The sequence below is a fragment of the Macaca nemestrina genome, chromosome 2 (assembly GCF_043159975.1).
Source record: "Macaca nemestrina isolate mMacNem1 chromosome 2, mMacNem.hap1, whole genome shotgun sequence".
In the NCBI taxonomy this organism is placed as follows: Eukaryota; Metazoa; Chordata; class Mammalia; order Primates; family Cercopithecidae; genus Macaca; species Macaca nemestrina.
In genome coordinates, this window is record NC_092126.1 from 120,215,059 (window position 1) to 120,232,628 (window position 17,570).

Genomic DNA, 17,570 nt, shown 5'->3' on the forward strand with positions numbered 1-17,570 from the left:
TCTGGAAGTGATATGCAGAAACCAGAGTCTAGACTGGTGTGGGGACAGAGAGAACTGAAAGGGAGACATTTTAAAGGATTTGTTAACAAACAGATATGCGGTCATAAAATTACAACAGATCCTGGCACCTACCTGAGTAAGCTCATAGGCTCTGTAAGCCAAAAGTGATGTAATTCGATTGGCATTCTTCGACACGTGACATTCATGCTTTGGTGTGGGGTCCAAAGCACTTTTATTTAACATAGATTCCAAACTTTTTACACCCATGGGGTCATATATACTCTTTATTTTACCCTAAAATAGAGAAAACCTTTTAAGTGTCTACCTAAACCTAATTGTTGACTATATAACATTAATATTATGAAATACTTCTTTGAATATAGATCAACTATACCAACCATTTTTTCCCTTCAGTATCTCACAGAACAGGTGGGCGCCAAGGCAGGCGGATCACCTGGAGTCAGGAGTTTGAGACTAGCCTGGCCAACATGACGAAACTCTGTCTCTACTAAAAATACAAAAATTAGCAGTGCATGGTGGTGCACACCTGTAATCCCAGCTACTCAGGAGGCTATGGCAGGCAGAACTGCTTGAACCTGGGAGGCAGACGTTGCAGTGAGCTGGGATTGTGCCACTGCACTCCAGCCTGGGTGACAGAGTGAGACTCCATCTCCAAAAAATAAATAAAATAATATCTCACAGAACACTTTTACCAAATTTGAAGGAGTAAGAAAAAGTTAATCACTAAAAAAAATCATTTGAACTTGTTTAATAACAAGTAAATATAAACTCCATTCATAATACTCTCCACTAACATAAATTATATTACCAACATATTACTCTCTACATTCCTTTCTTTGGAAAGGAAAACAAACTCTTAAGAATGGTTAGCTTAGATCAAAGATGGCAAACAGGCCGGGCACAGTGGCTCACGCCTGTAATCCCAGCACTTTGGGAGGCCAAGGCGGGTGGGATCACGATGTCAGGAGATCAAGACCATCCTGGCTAACACAGTGAAACCCCGTCTCTACTGAAAATACAAAAAATTAGCCAGGCGTGGTGGCGGGCACCTGTAGTCCCAGCTACTAGGGAGGCTGAGGCAGGAGAATGGCATGAACCCAGGAGGCGGAGCTTGTAGTACGCCACGATGGTGCCACTGCACTTCATCCAGCCTGGGCGACAGAGCGAGACTCCGTCTCAAAAAACAAAAAACAACACACACAAAAAAAAGATGGCAAATAAACCATTTTCAAAAGAATCTTTAACTACCAAACACTAGCAAGCATGAACTTTTAAACAATCTTCTAAAGACTTAGCATCATCTAAAAATTAAAATCCAAATCAAGTGTAGTTTTTCATCTATGAAATGTGTAAGTTTAAATTACCTTCATTATTTTAAAAATAACAACATCACCCATTGCCCCCGTGTCCAAAGGATTCGCTTGTAATAAATCAGCATACCTAGAAAGATAGACACCTAGAAAAGTGGGAAAAATTAAGGAAACTGATTATATTTTTCAAAATCACTAGGACTAAAGACATTTTTAAAAAGCTATCCTTGATCAATTTGAAGTGTGCAGAAAGTCAGAAACAAAAGATAAAACTGATCTTACATTTCAGAACCTATGAGTAGTCTCTTTTTCTGGAAACATAATAAAGCATGAATTTAATAACAACTACAGTGAAATTACATGAGATAATATATTTTTAGACAGCAACTTAATAGTAGATATTTATATTTAAAAAGAAAAAAAGATTACCCATGGAAGGACTGCCAAGAATTGTTATTTTGGACTGACCCACATGTAATCCTTTTTCACATATGCTTTGAACCTAAATTAAAAAAAAATTACTTCATCTTGCAGTCATAATAACATTTAAAACATGAAAAAATAATTTTATAAACTTGTTTTAAATAAAAACAAAGCTTCTAAACTACATATCATTCTAAATCACACAAAAGTTATATATTTGCCACTTTATAAATATTAATGTAAAACTGACTTACACTTCTCAAAGTAACCATATCTAGAATCCATTTTTCTTTGTTTAATTTTTTTAGAGACGGGGTCTCTGTCTGCCCCCTAGGCCGGAGTGCAGTGGCATGACCTTGAACTCCTTGGCTCAAGTGATTCTCCCACCTCAACCTCCTGAGTAACTAGGCCTACAAATGCGTGCCACCATGCCTGGCTAGTTTTCAATCATTTTTCTTTATGCCAAGGGTGACAGATAACTCTTAACTCCTGCCACTCAATATATATAACCATTACTTTTCAAAGAAAATTAGAAACAGCAAAATATTATTCCACCTAAATATCTTCAATTAAAAGGGGAAAAAACAGACCAGACACAGTGGCTCACGCCTGTAATAATAGCACTTTGGGAGGCCAAGGCAGGCAGATCACTCGAGGTCAGGAGTTCAAGACCAGCCTGGCCAACATGGGGAAACCCCAACTCTACTAAAAAGACACAAAAAAATTAGCCAGGTGCAGTGGCGCATCCTATAATCCCAGCTACTCGGGAGGTTGAGGCACAAGAGTTACTTGTACCTGGGAGAAGGAGGCTGCAGTGAGTGAGCCGAGATCACACCATTTCACTCCAGCCTGAGCTGTTGGACAGAGTGAGACTCCATCTCAAAAAAAAAAAAAAAAAAAGGAAAAATGGTTCCAGCCACACATAATCAACAATATAGAAGATAATCTCACATATAATCAACAATATAGAAGACAATCTTTTTAATAAAGAGAAAAGCCCGGGGGTAGTGGCTCACACCTGTAATCCCAGCACTTTGGGAGGCTGAGGTGGATGGATCACGAGGTCAGGAGTTCAAGAGCAGCCTGGCCAACATGGTGATACCCCATCTCTACTAAAAATACAAAAATCAGCCAGGCCTCATGGGGTATATCTGTAACCCCAACTACTTGGGAGGCTGAGGAAGGAGAATCGCTTGAACTCAGGAGACAGAAGTTACAGTGAGCCAAGATCACGCCACTGTATTCCAGGCTGGGTAACAGAGCAAGACTCCATCTTAGAAAAAAAAATAAATAAATAAAGAGAAAACTATTATTATCAAGCACATTCTAGGGTAAGAAAATAGGACTGGTCAGAGAAAAAATTGAGTACATTTGAAAAACAAATTACAAACAATAAACATTTTGCCCCCTTAAATCATGCATTCCACTTATATTTCAAAAAAAGTCTATAATTGTCAAGTATATTGTTGAATAATCACAAAATTAGTAACTTACAATGGAAACAATCTCAAATTGTTCTTTATAAAATGCATTAACTCACCTGGTATCGATCAACCATCAGAAATGCATAGGATTCTGAAAGTTCCTTATCTAAGCGACCATCAAACTTCAGTTCTCTTCGCTTTTCTGTAAACTAAATGAAATTAAATCTATAACAACGCCTTAGCATGTGATTATGTTTTTCAAGCTACAAGTTTTATTTTTTTCCCCAAGAAATCTCATACCTTCCAAAATAAAAAAAAAAATCTCTATCTCTCTATACTCTCTGTCCTTCAGTTTTTCCCCTATTTTAACTGGCTCTTTATATATATTAATATAGTCAAATAAACATCTAATGCTCATCAATCTTTAAATTTCTAATTTTTTTTTTTTTTTTTTTTGAGATGGAGTCTCGCTCTGCTGCCCAGGCTGGAGGTGCAGTGGCCGATCTCGGCTCACTGCAAGCTCCGCCTCCCAGGTTCACGCCATTCTCCTGCCTCAGCCTCCCGATTAGCTGGGACTACAGGCACCCACCACCACACTCGGCTAATTTCTTGTGTTTTTTTTTAGTAGAGACAGGGTTTCACCATGTTAGCCGGGATGGTCTCGATCTCCTGACCTTGTGATCCGCCCGCCTTGGCCTCCCAAATCACTGGGATTACAGGCATAAGCCACCGCGCCCGGCCTAATTTCTCTTATAATTTTACCACATTACAACTCTCCCACAGATTATAAATTAATGCTTTAGTTATCTTTGTATCTCCCATTTACTTAACATGGTACACTGCATCCAATAGGTGGTTTAATAAATCTGAATGACCAACTTCTAGACTATAAACTCAATTAAGACAAGAAAAATGCTTCTTTTCTCTGTAACTGTATTCTCAATGCCAAGCACATAAGATGTGCTCCATAAATATTTACAGGATGGAAGAGTGACTTCATCTTAGTCGTCGGAACTGTAAGTTATCCTAAACTGCTGGCTTTCCTATCTATAAAACAGATATACATTTAAAATATAAAATATCTAACATTTTATATTCAGGCTATTACTGCTCTTCAATAACATAACTAATGAATCTTCAGACTAAATTTTCACATAAAATTAACAAATAATCGCTATCATACCATGAAGCCACATCAATTCAAACTACTAAGATTTTAATTTTCTCTGGGATTCAGTAACACTAGTGCCCTTTAGGGAACCTTTCAAAATTAAATCCTGGTATCCCTTGGTTAACCAACTTGCAAAAACAAAAAATTCGTATTTCAGGCCCATCAGAAAGCATTATGCATCAAATATTTCGAAACATCTACACATGCTGGCTTTTCCTAAATCAAAACTCAAATATTCTAATTTGTACAGGAAACTTAAGTTCACTGTCTAACATGCTTAATTGTTCCTCTTTGTTTGAACTTTTTCACTAAGAATATCCACTAATGATAAAATCATCATATAGCCACCAGGCAATAATTGTGGAAAAAATTAAGCATGTTCTAAAAACGAATACACCCACATATTTAATTTCATTAATTACCTTCCAATTTAGGCATTTAATTAACATGTACAATACTCAAAAAGAGCAAAAAGCCCTACAAATTCAGTTTATTTATTTACTTATTTATCTGAGACAGAGTTCTTGTTCTATCACCCAAGCTTGAGTGCAGTGGCACAATCTCAGCTCACTGAAACCTCATGGGTTCAAGCAATTCTTGTGCCTCAGCCTCTCAAGAAGTTGGATTACAGGCATGTGCCACCATGCCTAGCTAATTATTATAGAGTCAGGGTTCGCCACATTGGACAGGCTGGTCTCAAACTCCTGGCCTCAAGCAACCTGTCCGCCTGAGCCTCCCAAAGTGCTGGGATTACAGGCATGAGCCACAATGCTCAGTTGAATTTACAATTAAACCATTAGCTAGTAAGCTATCGCTATACTTAAGATTTTCAGTTAAAAAGTTATTTTACACAATTGCTATTAATAACAATTTAACATAGCAGATAAATGTAATGCTACAGCAACATTTGGTGGGAAAAAGAGATATCATTTAAAACTTGTTTTCCCAATTAGGCAGGCATGGTGGCACATGCCTGTAATCCTAGCTACTCTGGAGGCCGAGGCCGAATTGCTTGAACTGGGGAGGCGGAGGTTGCAGTAAGCGGAGATCGTGCCACTGCACTCCAGCATGGGCAACAAGAGTGAAACTCCATCTCAAAAAAAAAAAAAACAAAAAACAACAACTTGTTTTCCCTTTGTAATTTGGTTTTCCTAAAAATTTTAGTATTTCTAGAGAAAATTTTTTTCCCAGGCTGTTAACTGGTTCTGAAAACAATCTTACAGTAAGTATAATTTAAAACATACCTCCTTTTCCAAAAGCTCATTGTGTATCAAGCAAGCACGTCTGTAGTTAAAATTTGTTACTGAGGTTGGTTCAAGGTAAGAAGAATGAAGAATATTTACAACATCTTCAAATTCTCGAGAGCCTGGAGTTAATGGCTGGAAAAGTGCTAAAATAAAAAAAAAACAAACATTTAAAATGTTTAACATTACTCCATCTTAAATATAGCTTCTTATATTTTTGTGGGCAAATGTAACCTTAAACACGAAAAAAGGCATGAAGGCTATCTTACTTTGTGATATGCAAAAGAGATACTAACTCATTGAAAAAAATGTAAAACTAGTTGCCTACATATACCAGTTCCTTCAACAATGAGGATCTGGCATTACATACACAGACAAGGAAGTTGCAACTTTGCCAACCTTAGGCATGCTACATCAGGCAACCTAAATTGCTTAAAGACTCTTATAAGAATCTGTGCTTATACTCAACTTGTCTCAGCTCCTATTTTATGTTACACTGAAGTATGTCTCAGATTGTGTATTTCCGCAAACTAAATACCTATATCATATATGAGAACATAAAAACATTTAAGACATTATGTGAACAAATTATATGCTGTTACTGACACACTTGTCTTTTTAAAAAAAAAAAAAAAAAAAAAAAGGCTTGGTGGCTCATGATTGTAATTCCAGCTCTTTGGGAGGCCAAGGCAGCAAGACTGCTTGAGCTCAGGAGTTCGACAGCAGCCTGGGCGACATAGTGAGACCCTGTCTTCACAAACCATTAAAAAAAAAAAAAAATCAGCCAGGCATGGTGGTGCATGCCTGTAGTCCCAGCTACTTAGGAGGCTGAGGCAGGAGGATCCTTTGAGCCCAGGAGTTCTAGGATGCAGTGAGCCATATTCATGCCACTGCACTCCAGCCTCGGAGACAGAGCAAGACCGTCTCAAAAATAAAAATAAAAAATAAAATGCTGCACTCACGTGGCTTCTTGTATAATCCATAAAAAGTAGTAGAACATTTATTATGACAACTTAGTAAAATGAAAACACGTCAGGCTTTGGAGTCAAACCTGGACACAAATACCAAACCCAGCATTACTGGCTTGGAATAAGATGCGGGTAAATAAATTACTTATATAGCTCAGCTCTCTCCTATGTAAAACAGCAAACTCCAGCAGCCCTAATAACCATTATATGCCACACGCCATACATAAGACAACACGTGGAAAAAGCTCTAAACATAGCATCCAACACATAGTAGGATATTAAGGTTATTTTTTTGTTTTTGAGACGGAGTCTTACTCTGTCACCCAGGCTGGACCGCTGTGGTGCAATCCCGGCTCACTGTAAACTCCCTCCCCTGGGTTCACACCATTCTCCTGCCTCAGCCTCCCGAGTAGCTGGGACTACAGGCACCCGCCACCACGCCCAGCTAATTTTTTTTTTTTTTTTTTTGTATTTTTAGTAGAGATGGGGTCTCACAGTGTTAGCCAGAATGGTCTCAATCCCATGACCTCGTGATCCGCCTGCCTCAGCCTCCCAAAGTGCTAGGATTACAGGCATGAACCACCGTGCCTGGCCAGGACATTAAGTTTTTATTCTCCACATCCCCAACCATTCTACATCCTACTGAATTTTTTTTTTTTTTTTTTTTTTTTTTTTGATGGAGTTTTGCTCGTCACCCAGGCTAGAGTGCAGTGGCGCGATCTCAGTTCACTGCAACCTCCATGCCTCCCAGGTTCAAGTGATTCTCCTGCCTCAGCCTCCCAAGTAGCTGGGATTACAGACACCTGCTACCACGCCCAGCTAATTTTTAGATTTTTAGTAGATATGGGGTTTCACCATGTTGGCCAGGCTGGTCTCAAACTCCTGACCTCAGGTAATCCACCTGCCTCAGCCGCCCTAAGTGTTGGGATTACGGGCGTGAGCCACTGCACCTGGCCCCCACTTAATTTTTAAAATATTTAAGTCAAATATCCAATTCGTTCTTGAGAATTACTGGTCTATTAACCTCGAATTTCCATCTTATGCACAAAATACTTTAATTTACTAATACAAGTCTATACATATATATATTTCCCCAAATCAAAAAGGAACCACTTTTCACTGTAGAGAGAACTACTCATAGAAACTATATTATTCTCTATTACCTTAATTTCTTTCAAGACACTATTTAATAAGGGTCAACAAATGTCATAGTCAAAACAGGTCACTACTGAAAACATAATGTTCCACTTTTACATACTCCTAAAGGTGACAGATGCAGCGAACTTTTGTCTTTTCTATACATGATTATTAGACTTTAAAGGACATGTCAAATGACAGAGCCATTCATCCATTCATTTACCAACCATGTCTATATTACAGAAGTGACTGTAAAAACACAGTTTTCAATGGCACAATGTGTACAAACAAATGGTTACCACTATTTTGGAACTGCACACTAAAAAAATAGACAACACAGTTATAGTTATGCAACTAATAAACAGGAGTAAGCTCAAACAAGTACTCAAACAGAACAAGACTACTCAACACAAAGTGTACTGTAATCAAACTTGTAGCAGACGAATATGTTCAGTAACCTATTGATTGTAAGCTCCATGAGAGCAGGAACTGTATCTGCCTTGCTCATTACTCATCTTTCCTGTATTCCAGTAGCTAGACCTGTGAGTGCTAGCCCTAAAAATATTGAACAGTCAAGTGAAGAAAATGAGAAATTTTGTCAAGTTTTAAAAATGGTAACAATATATTCTACTACTAAATGACTGTTATTTAAAATTAAGACTCATTCGCAAATTCAACAATTCAGTAACATACAAAACACAAATGAAAGCTCAGAAGAGGGTAGGAGGCATATATTGTCTTCATTCAAACCTGTGTTACGGAATGTAGGACAAAAACATCTTATCTTTGTGATGACTGTCCCCAATTAAACTGTGAAAAACTTGGCAAGGAACGCAGCATATGGAGGTCTTTATAGCTTTCACATCTAAAGTGGGCCAAGCATGATTGTAAAAGCTGGGTTAAATTTACACAATTTTGTTTCTAAACAAAATGACTTCGGATATCTAAAATTTACACAAAAAAAGATATCACATGGCTGCCAATTTCTATGAAATTTTATAGTCTACATAGATTTTCATTAGTTAAGCTACCCAATACAATTTATACCATTAATCTAATCATAAGTAAAAAATTAGTCAAATCATAAATCTGCGTAAAAGCTCACATCCAAATTATTCTCAAAGTACTTAACATTTCCAGTTCACTCTAAAGCAATGTCCAAGAGTCATGTCCAATGTACTAAAAATGACAGCTGACAGGAAAAAAATTTTTTTAATGCAAAGAAAAAAGCATTTTAGCTCTAACAATAAATATCTGTATCCTAATGATTTTGTTTTGTAAATGCCTCAGTGGCTTCATTAGGCCGGTTATAATTTCTCATTTTTTCTGGTGATAATTTCTAAAATAATAAAATTACCCTGCAACTATTTTTAAGGATTTCAAGTCAACTTGCTGGTAATAGCAGTTCAGAAAATTTATTAAGTTCATCTTCTGAATGTACATTCTCTGGTAGTCTATTTTATGTCCTCAGAGGTCGTTTAACACTACATGTATCTTGATCAATGTGTCTTGTCACTCCTTTTAAAGAAAATACTTAAGTCAAAAATCTCAAATATGGGTCACTATTTGAGGTAGTAATAATAAACAACCCTGTGTCTATCCAAACAGGGAAAGCATTATGTATATGAACCATCCATTTCACTCAGGGAACTCAGTATTCAACATACTGTTCTCTAGATTATGACAGTTACTGTCTAACCATTAGTGGTTAAGTACCACCTTCAATACTGTACTAAGAGCTTTACATGTATCATTTCAATCATCCAAACTATGCTATGAAGTTCAACATGCCCATTTCTCAGTTGAAACTGGGACAAGTAGCCTTTGAGTTGGCCCAAGGTTACAGGATTAACGAATGGATCAAGCTGCTGGGATTCAAATTCAAGTGATCAGGCTCCCTATCTTGTATCCTGAAATATACGACGTGCGTGTGTGTGGTAATATTAGAAGTACAATATCCAATCATGTCAAAAGCTGGAAAAATGACTGTTTCCTCATTTTATAGACCATAAATCATATAGAACACTTAGGCACAGGAAGTTGGCTATAAAAGAACAAAGAATTTGGTTCTAATACTGCTCTTTCTACCCTCATATCCTTTCTCAAATCTCTTAATTTTTTCTGATTTTAATCTTCCTCTAGAGATAACAGGGCCAAGAGTTGTAAAGCCCTTTGTTTTATAAAGGTTAACAGCAGTAGCAATAGAGGCTCTTTCACACATTAAGAAATGTGTAATTTTGCTTATTTAATGGATTTCCATTAAATGCCTGTCAGAAAAACAGCTGAGTTGATTACTGATCATACTAGGTTTCCCTATTGACAAACTAATTATAGATGTATTTTACGAGACTGAAGAGCACAGATTTAGAAGGGCACTTGGAGATTTATAATTTAAATGAGGAAACTGACAGTAACATAGAATGTGAACTGGAATTCAAATTTCCTGACTCTTAGCCATACTATCATCAAATATTTTTTATTAGTAGCATCATATAAAACATACTCAAATTTTTTTTTTTTTTTTTTTTTTTTGAGATGGAGTCCCGCACTGTTGCCCGGGCTGGAGTGCAGTGGCACGATCTCAGCTCACTGCAACCTCCACCTTCTGGGTTCGAGTGATTCTCCTGCCTCAGCCTCCTGAGTAACTGGGATTTCAGGAGCCCGCCACCAGGCCCAGCTAATTTTTTGTATTTTTAGGAGAGACGGGGTTTTACCACGTTGGCCAGGCTGGTCTCAAACTCCTGACCTCGTGATTCGCCCACCTTGGCTTCTCAAAGTGCTGGGATTACAGACATGATCCACCATGCCTGGCCCACACTCAAGATTTGAAGGTTATATTTATAAAGGCAGTCAGCATAGATATATAATTTAAATCATCAAACAGCTTTGTTCCTTAATCAAAAGAACATCTTCATCAGTTTTACCAATTTGGTGTTAAGACAGATCTTTTTGTATTACATATATATGAATCGCAAAAAATATTATCGTATATACGTAAATTTTAAAAAGCTAAACTTAAAAGATGGACCATTCCTATCAAAACATACAAATGGGGCTGGGCATGGTGGCTCATGCCTATAATCCCGGCACTTTGGGAGGCCAAGAAGGGCGGATCACTTCAGGTCAGGAGTTCGAGACCAGCCTGGCCAACATGATGAAATCCCGTCTCTAAAAAGAATACAAAAATTAGCTGGGCACGGTGGCGCATGCCTGTAACCGAGCTACTCGGAGGAGGCTGAGGAAGGAGAATCCTTTGAACCTAGGAGGCGGAGGCTGCAGTGAGCCGGGATTGCAACACTGCATGCCAGCCTGGACGACAGAGGCTCTGCCTCCAGAAAAAAAAAAATAAATAAATAAATGGGTAGTATGAGGTATAAATAAACAATTGTCTGATTTAAAGTAACTAATTCATGGAAGATGACGGAATAATTAGCAAGAGGAGGCTAGGGATCTGAAATTTTCTCTGAATTCATCGCTGATGTGTAATGATTATAATACAACCACTCTCCATCCATTTCTTCTTCACAGTAAGGTCTTTTTTTAAAATCACTTTTCTTCAGTCTAAAAAAAATTACCACAGACAATACTTTAGGAGTGGGTACTTCATCTCTAAATCAACAAGGTTGAACATAGCGTACAATTAGAAATGAATATGCTGGCAGGAATCAAGAGAGTACAAATACAAAACAATGTTTTTTGCACTGAGGATAGGTCAAAGTAAATTTTACCTCGATTACTTTGCTATTATGTATGGAGAGACCTATTGTTCTCAGAACCCACTCATCCATATACAACTAATGAAATACCACGGAAATTTCCTTAAGAATGAGACTTGGCTCCAATGGCTTCCAACACGCAAGTGCAAATTTTGTGTGGGAAGATGGAGGTTAGCAGAATTAGCCATTACTTCTGGACTAAACCAGTATGGAAACTTAGTGCATGAGAGCAATTAATTTTTGAGACTCCCTTGGACCCTACAAAAACATTAACCAATAAACATTTTCCAGATAGTCAATCATCGCTACTCCATTTCCCAAGAACTTTGGAGGGAAAAATTACATCAAATGCAATTACCAATTTTAATTTATTTTATGACTTACTAAATTTGAAGGCGGCGATAGTGAAACATCTACCAACAAAATGCAATTCTACAATTTGGTTAAATATAAGAATCATGCCTCAGCCAATAAATAATGTAACATACATCAAAAACAGTAAAATGTATACCTTTCCAGTCAAAGAGGCACTTAATCTGTCAGTACCAATCAAATGTTGATAGTGAACATAATCTCTGAATGTCAAAATTCCCCAAGGATGAAAACATATTAAGTATTTCTATATTTAATAGGGGGATAAAAACAGTTTTTGTTACTAACAGGTCAGATCAAAAGCAGCTAACTTAAAACCTTAGATTATTCAAACTGGGTAGCAAGATTTTTCTTTTTTATAGTAGTAAAAGTACTCTACACCTATCTTCAAATTCCAGCTCCACCACTTATTAATTGTGTCATCTGGGGCAAGTTACCTAACTTCTCAGTACTTTAGTCTCATCTGTAAAATGGGAATAGTACCTACCACAAAACACTGTTGAGATTTAGTCAATGTATGTAAATTGCTTAGAACAATGCCCACAACTTATTAGGCACTATACAAGTGTTTGCCAATATTATTACTCAATTACAATGGCAGTTATTTTGGATGTCATACTATTGGCAAGACCAAAGAAAGAACTTTGAGTCAACAAGTTATACTTCCATAGTAATGACCTTTAAGTTATTAAAATATTTAAGTACTAATCTTAAATTTCACTGGAAAAGCACAGTCACAAGAAAAGGTCTGCCGTATTAAAACATGAATGCAACAGAACCTTTGATACTGAAAAGTTCAAGCAGACATACCTACTGAAAACCATCTAATATTCTTGATTAAAAGACTCAGATGACCACAACTAGTAATACCTAGCCAAATCCTATACAAAGTGATATCTTTACCTTTAGAGCCTTCCAAGAGATGGCGTTGCGATGAAGAGTATGAAGAGTAAAACTAGCAGCACCTGTACTGTTTATGATGAATTTTTTTTTTAAATAAAGTTGAATTTATGTATTGAATTCTATCACCAACTACTAACTTCCCTCAGCTTCAACAAGATAAAATTCACGGTGGTAAAATAGCTGCTTATTTAATTTTTTAAAGTTCTATTTAAATCGCTATTTTAGCTATTTTACTATTTGAACAGCTGGTGTTCAGGGTATAAATAATTACACAAGTTAAAAATTGCTCATTTTCACTAATCATGAAAAAGCCCACTGCGATATATTTTCCTCACAACTTTTGTCTCTCAAGTAAAAATGGAAAATACAAGTTTTACCCAAGAGGTACAAGACTATGGGGGACAACAGCAAGGTTTGTATTTCCTAATCCCTCAATTATTTCCACTTTTAGTGTGTTCAACTGAAGTCTATTTTACAACAATCTCTGGGTTTTATTTAAAAAACACACAAACACAGTGCCTTTCCAGTTCCTACTGCCTTCCCACATTTCAAACAAAATTTTAAGTTTCTAGGCCAATTTTCTGGTCCTAACAGTAAAAAAATATATATATCGTGGTTTGTCCATATTCTTAGGCACTTAAACCTAAAAAAAAAAAAGACTCCAACCGACTTTTATCAAGCTGTGAAGAAAAAAATAGTTCCACCTCCTACCTCATAACCAGAGCCCATCTGAATGTACTTCCAACCTATTCTCTACCAACTGATTACAATGGGAACTTTTCTCATATAGACTATAATCATACATCTCAAATCTTAACTAAATACACCAAAAAAACTGACAGTCTTGACCTTTAAAAGTATCTTTCTGAACCCTAAACTACATTAACTCAAAAGATATTTCTAGAAACATTCCTCATGCTAACTTCCAAAGGTTAACTTTATCTTTGTCAACACGGTTTCTCACACCAAGTATTTTCTTGGCTTTGCCATTCAAACAGAAATGAACTTTATTTGTACTTTCCCAATAAAAGGCTCAAACAATTCCAGTAGTGCAAATGGAACTGGTGATGCTTATGGAAAGTCAGTGTAAGGCTACAGCCAAGATTCTATAATCAAATAAATGGAAAAGCTTTCTATACGGGAAAAAACCAAATCCTATTATTTTCCAAAGTAAATAATGAAAACCTAACCACACAATAGGGCAAAAAGGAAGTTGTCTAAATCCAGAATATCCAAAATTTACTGGATAGTTAAAAAATTATACCCCAATAACAAAAAACAATACTAATTTTTATGTCCATTAGGAATTGTCTCCGTATTAACAATATGGCATTAAGATTTTTTAAAGGCACAAGTAATTAATGTAACTGTTTCCATATGGGTTCCAAAAACTAAGACTAGACTTTTTTCTAATCTGAAGTTCTACCATCTAGAAGACCAACTTGGTGACTCTTGAGGATAAGGTAACTTCTCATTAATCTTTTTCCATTGGGAAATTACTGCACCAAGAACCTACCTTGCCATTCTTTTCAAATATAAGAAAAACAATACTAAATTCAAATTTAAAGAGAGAGAGACCTATTTAACGCTTCAAAAACAAGGGGGAAAAAACTAAATGGAAATGAAGTGTGATGGAAAATAGCAGTGTGCATGGATCACATCTACTAATAGAGATTTCTAAATAAGGGAGGACGCTGACATCAAGCACATTTCAAGTAGACACACAGAGCTGAAGAATTTCCACGGGGAGAAGCACTCATGGTCCTCAGAACATTGGCAATGGCCTTGGAGAAAGCCCCAGAATCCATGGCCACGGGCTATTTCCATAGCGAGACTTCTCAGAAGCATCCTTAGGAGGACACAACAGCTTCTCTGCCTTCGGGGGCTGGGAGGGAGGGGCGCCGAGCACCATCTTTCCTCTCTGGGAGCTGCAGCCTTATGGACAAGCTTCAAACCTGAGCTACTTCCAACTTCCGCGGGGAGGGGCAGCAGGGGAGCGTGGTTCCACCGCTTTCTCTCGCACCAAGCGCGGCAGCTGGGCGGCCGTGGCGGTGAGGGGAGAGGCAGCCGGCGCTGCATGCGTGTTTACGTATCTCAGATGGGTGTGGGAAGAGGAGATAGAAAGGTTCTAATGAAAAGATGGAGGGGAGAGAGAGAGGGTTGAGAAGAAGGGGAGGCACCACCTTTCTTTTCTCTGCTCTTCCTGGGGATCTGAAAACTCCTCCTAAGAGGCCTTTCGGGCTCTTCGGGGCCTCTGAGCAGGGCGGCCGCGCCCGCCTCAGAGGAGTCCTGAGGCTGCTCGTGGCTGAAGCTCTGGGCGGCCTCGGCCCCCGCGGTCTCCTCAGGCCCAGCGCCGCCGCCGGGCTCAGCGATGTTGAGGCCGCCGCCGCCGCCGCCATTTTGTGGGGAGGACTCAAGCTCCGGAAGCGCCTGCTTCATCTCGTCGTCTCCGCCGCCGCCACTTTCACAGCTCGCATCCGTCGGCTGCGAGGCCTCCGTCTCCACAGCAGTCGCCATCGCGCCGGCGTAAGGAGCTCTGGGAAGCTTCTGCCCACAAGGTCGACGGGTGTGGGGGGAAGGGGCGGCGGGCCAGCCTCGCCGCCGAACTGCTCTCAGCCCACCCACCCCCTTCCCCCCGTGGTCTCAGGCTGCACTCCGACCCGGCAGCCTCTTGGGGGCCCCGAAGCGGGCACCCCAACTGTGCTGCCCGGCCCTCGGAGCCGCTCCTCGCTCGGGCAGTTCTTCTGCCTTCCCCCGCCACTCAACGTGCGCGCGTCGGGGCCGGGAGGGGGCGGGGCCACCGCGGGCCACTCTACCAATGGGAGTGCGGAACCCGCCTCCGCGAGTGCGGATATACTGCGCCGGGGGGCGGAGTTTTGAGGCGCCTGAGCCCGCCAAAAGGGGAGACTGCCACGCCCGGCGAGGGCCTCGACGCCGCAGCCGTGGCCTGCAGAATGTGTGGGCCCCTGGCGATTCTCGGGTTCCTGGCGATGCCGCGCTGGCGATCCTCGGGTTCCCGGGGATCCCCCGCCGCGCTGCAGGCGAGGGAGACGGGCTTGGCCTTGTCTCCGGATCGCAGGGGTGGCCCATTTGTGGGCAAGAACTTTCCTCAGTGTACGAGTTATCTCGGCCCAAACGGGCTTCAGCGCATGGATGCGGGACGATCTCGGCTTTATGAACTATTTGCATGTGTACAGAGACCTGGAGAGGAAATAAGAGAATGGGCTACGCAGTAATAGCCTAAAAGCGTCCGGCCTCTGCGACCTGCTGTTCTCACCGGATCTTGTATCTTTATGATAGATGACTCGCACCCGGCCTTCTCTTTTATCTCAGAGGGTGTGACCCAGTGTCACAGCGCCAGCAAGCACTTTAACCTGAGATCCTCTGATGGTACTTAACAACCTAGTGTTAACAGGATTTGGTTCTGGGGAGTTTGAGAGGAGGAGGCTGTTAACTTTTACCATTTTTCTTTGGTCGCACCCCCCCTCCACGTTTTCCTATATTAAATGTATATTAAAGAAAAAATAAACTTGCCGTTACATTAAAAAATATACAGCAGTGGTCGCTGTCCCATAAAGGGAATAACTTCATAGTGAAGAACCGTTTGCATAGTAATTTCTACCTTGTCAGTATAAACTATCATGGGTTATCGTGAGTACAGCCAATATTTACTGAGTGCTTTCTATGTGCTAGACACTGACTGGACAAGTGATTTACGTGCATTATCTCCATTTAATCTTCACAGCAACAGATATGAGGGAGATACTGTTTTGCACAATTTAAAATAAGCGTTGCAAGACGGGACAAATTATGGTAACAAAACCAAGATTTGAAACCAGGTCTATTTAACTCTCCCAGTAAGTACTTAAGCACTGCACTGACTGCTTCTCTAAGACCTAATTTTCACAGCAGCTGTGCACTTTTTTTCATTTTATGCACGAAGCGACAGAGGGCTGACATTTTGCTGAGGGTCGCCAAGCAGCAGGATCAGGTTTGAGACCCAGATCTCTAATCCCAAACTACCTCCCAAGGAGTTTACAGACCAAATTATTCATAATAAAGCCTCAGGCTTAAAGAGCATTCCCAAGGGCAACACGAAAGTTGGATTCCTTTGTCCTCTAATAAATATTACCACTGTTTAACAGCTGATATTTAAAAAAATTAATCATGAATTGCCAACCTATTGGAATCAATTTAGTAAATCATACGAAAGAGTGTAAATCCATTATTAGTAAATAGTTTAAAAACACATTTTAGGCCAGGCGCAGTGGCTCATGCCTGTAATCCCAGCACTTTGGGAGGCCGAGGCGGGCGGGTCACCTGAGGTCAGGGGTTCCAGATCAGTCTGGCCAACAGTGAAACCCCATCTCTACTAAAAATACAAAAATCAGCCGGGCATGGTAGCACATGCCTGTAATCCCAGCTACTCAGGAGGCTGAGGCATGATAATCACTTGAACCCGGGAGGCGGAGGTTGCACTGACCTGAGATGGCACCATTGCACTCCACCCTGGGCTGAGACTTTGTCTCAAAACATACACACACATTTTAAAATATGTTTAAATGAAAAACTGAGGTCTAGGTTGAGGGAAAAATGCTACATTATTTTAAGTAAATTTTTTTTAATTGGGGGAGGCGCTTTACTTGATTTAGAAAAGAGTACAGAAGATCAGAAATTCACATTGCAGTCCCAAATTGGTAACTCGCTTTTTTGTTGATTCATTGAAGGTATACCTAAAAGCTAATTTTTATCAAATTCAAAACTAAGAACTAATTGCAGCCAGGTGTGGCTCACGTCAAAATCCTACTTTGGGAGGTAGAGGCAAGAGAATCACTTGAGCCCAGGAGTTCAAGACCAGCCTGGGCAATACAGTGAGACCCT

The 17,570-nt window shown here is 39.6% G+C and overlaps 1 protein-coding gene across 7 annotated transcripts in view; it reads right to left on the bottom strand.

Moving 5' to 3' along the window:
- The window catches only part of TASOR (transcription activation suppressor), a 64,295-nt gene extending 48,832 nt beyond the window's left edge, over window positions 1-15,463 (bottom strand). For 5 of the 7 annotated variants that reach the window (XM_071091928.1, XM_011742520.2, XM_071091927.1 and 2 more), the window contains exons 1-6: window positions 14,873-15,463; window positions 5,594-5,739; window positions 3,295-3,387; window positions 1,761-1,833; window positions 1,386-1,477; window positions 133-294 (exon numbers count right to left, since the gene is read on the bottom strand). In XM_071091928.1, the coding sequence (XP_070948029.1) occupies window positions 133-294; window positions 1,386-1,477; window positions 1,761-1,833; window positions 3,295-3,387; window positions 5,594-5,739; window positions 14,873-15,206 (900 nt within the window). In that variant the 5' untranslated portion in view covers window positions 15,207-15,463. The remainder of the gene's footprint in view (window positions 1-132; window positions 295-1,385; window positions 1,478-1,760; window positions 1,834-3,294; window positions 3,388-5,593; window positions 5,740-14,872) is intronic. The other 2 variants (XM_011742529.2, XM_071091926.1) reach the window with 2 other exon arrangements.
- Window positions 15,464-17,570: the final 2,107 nt, after the last annotated feature.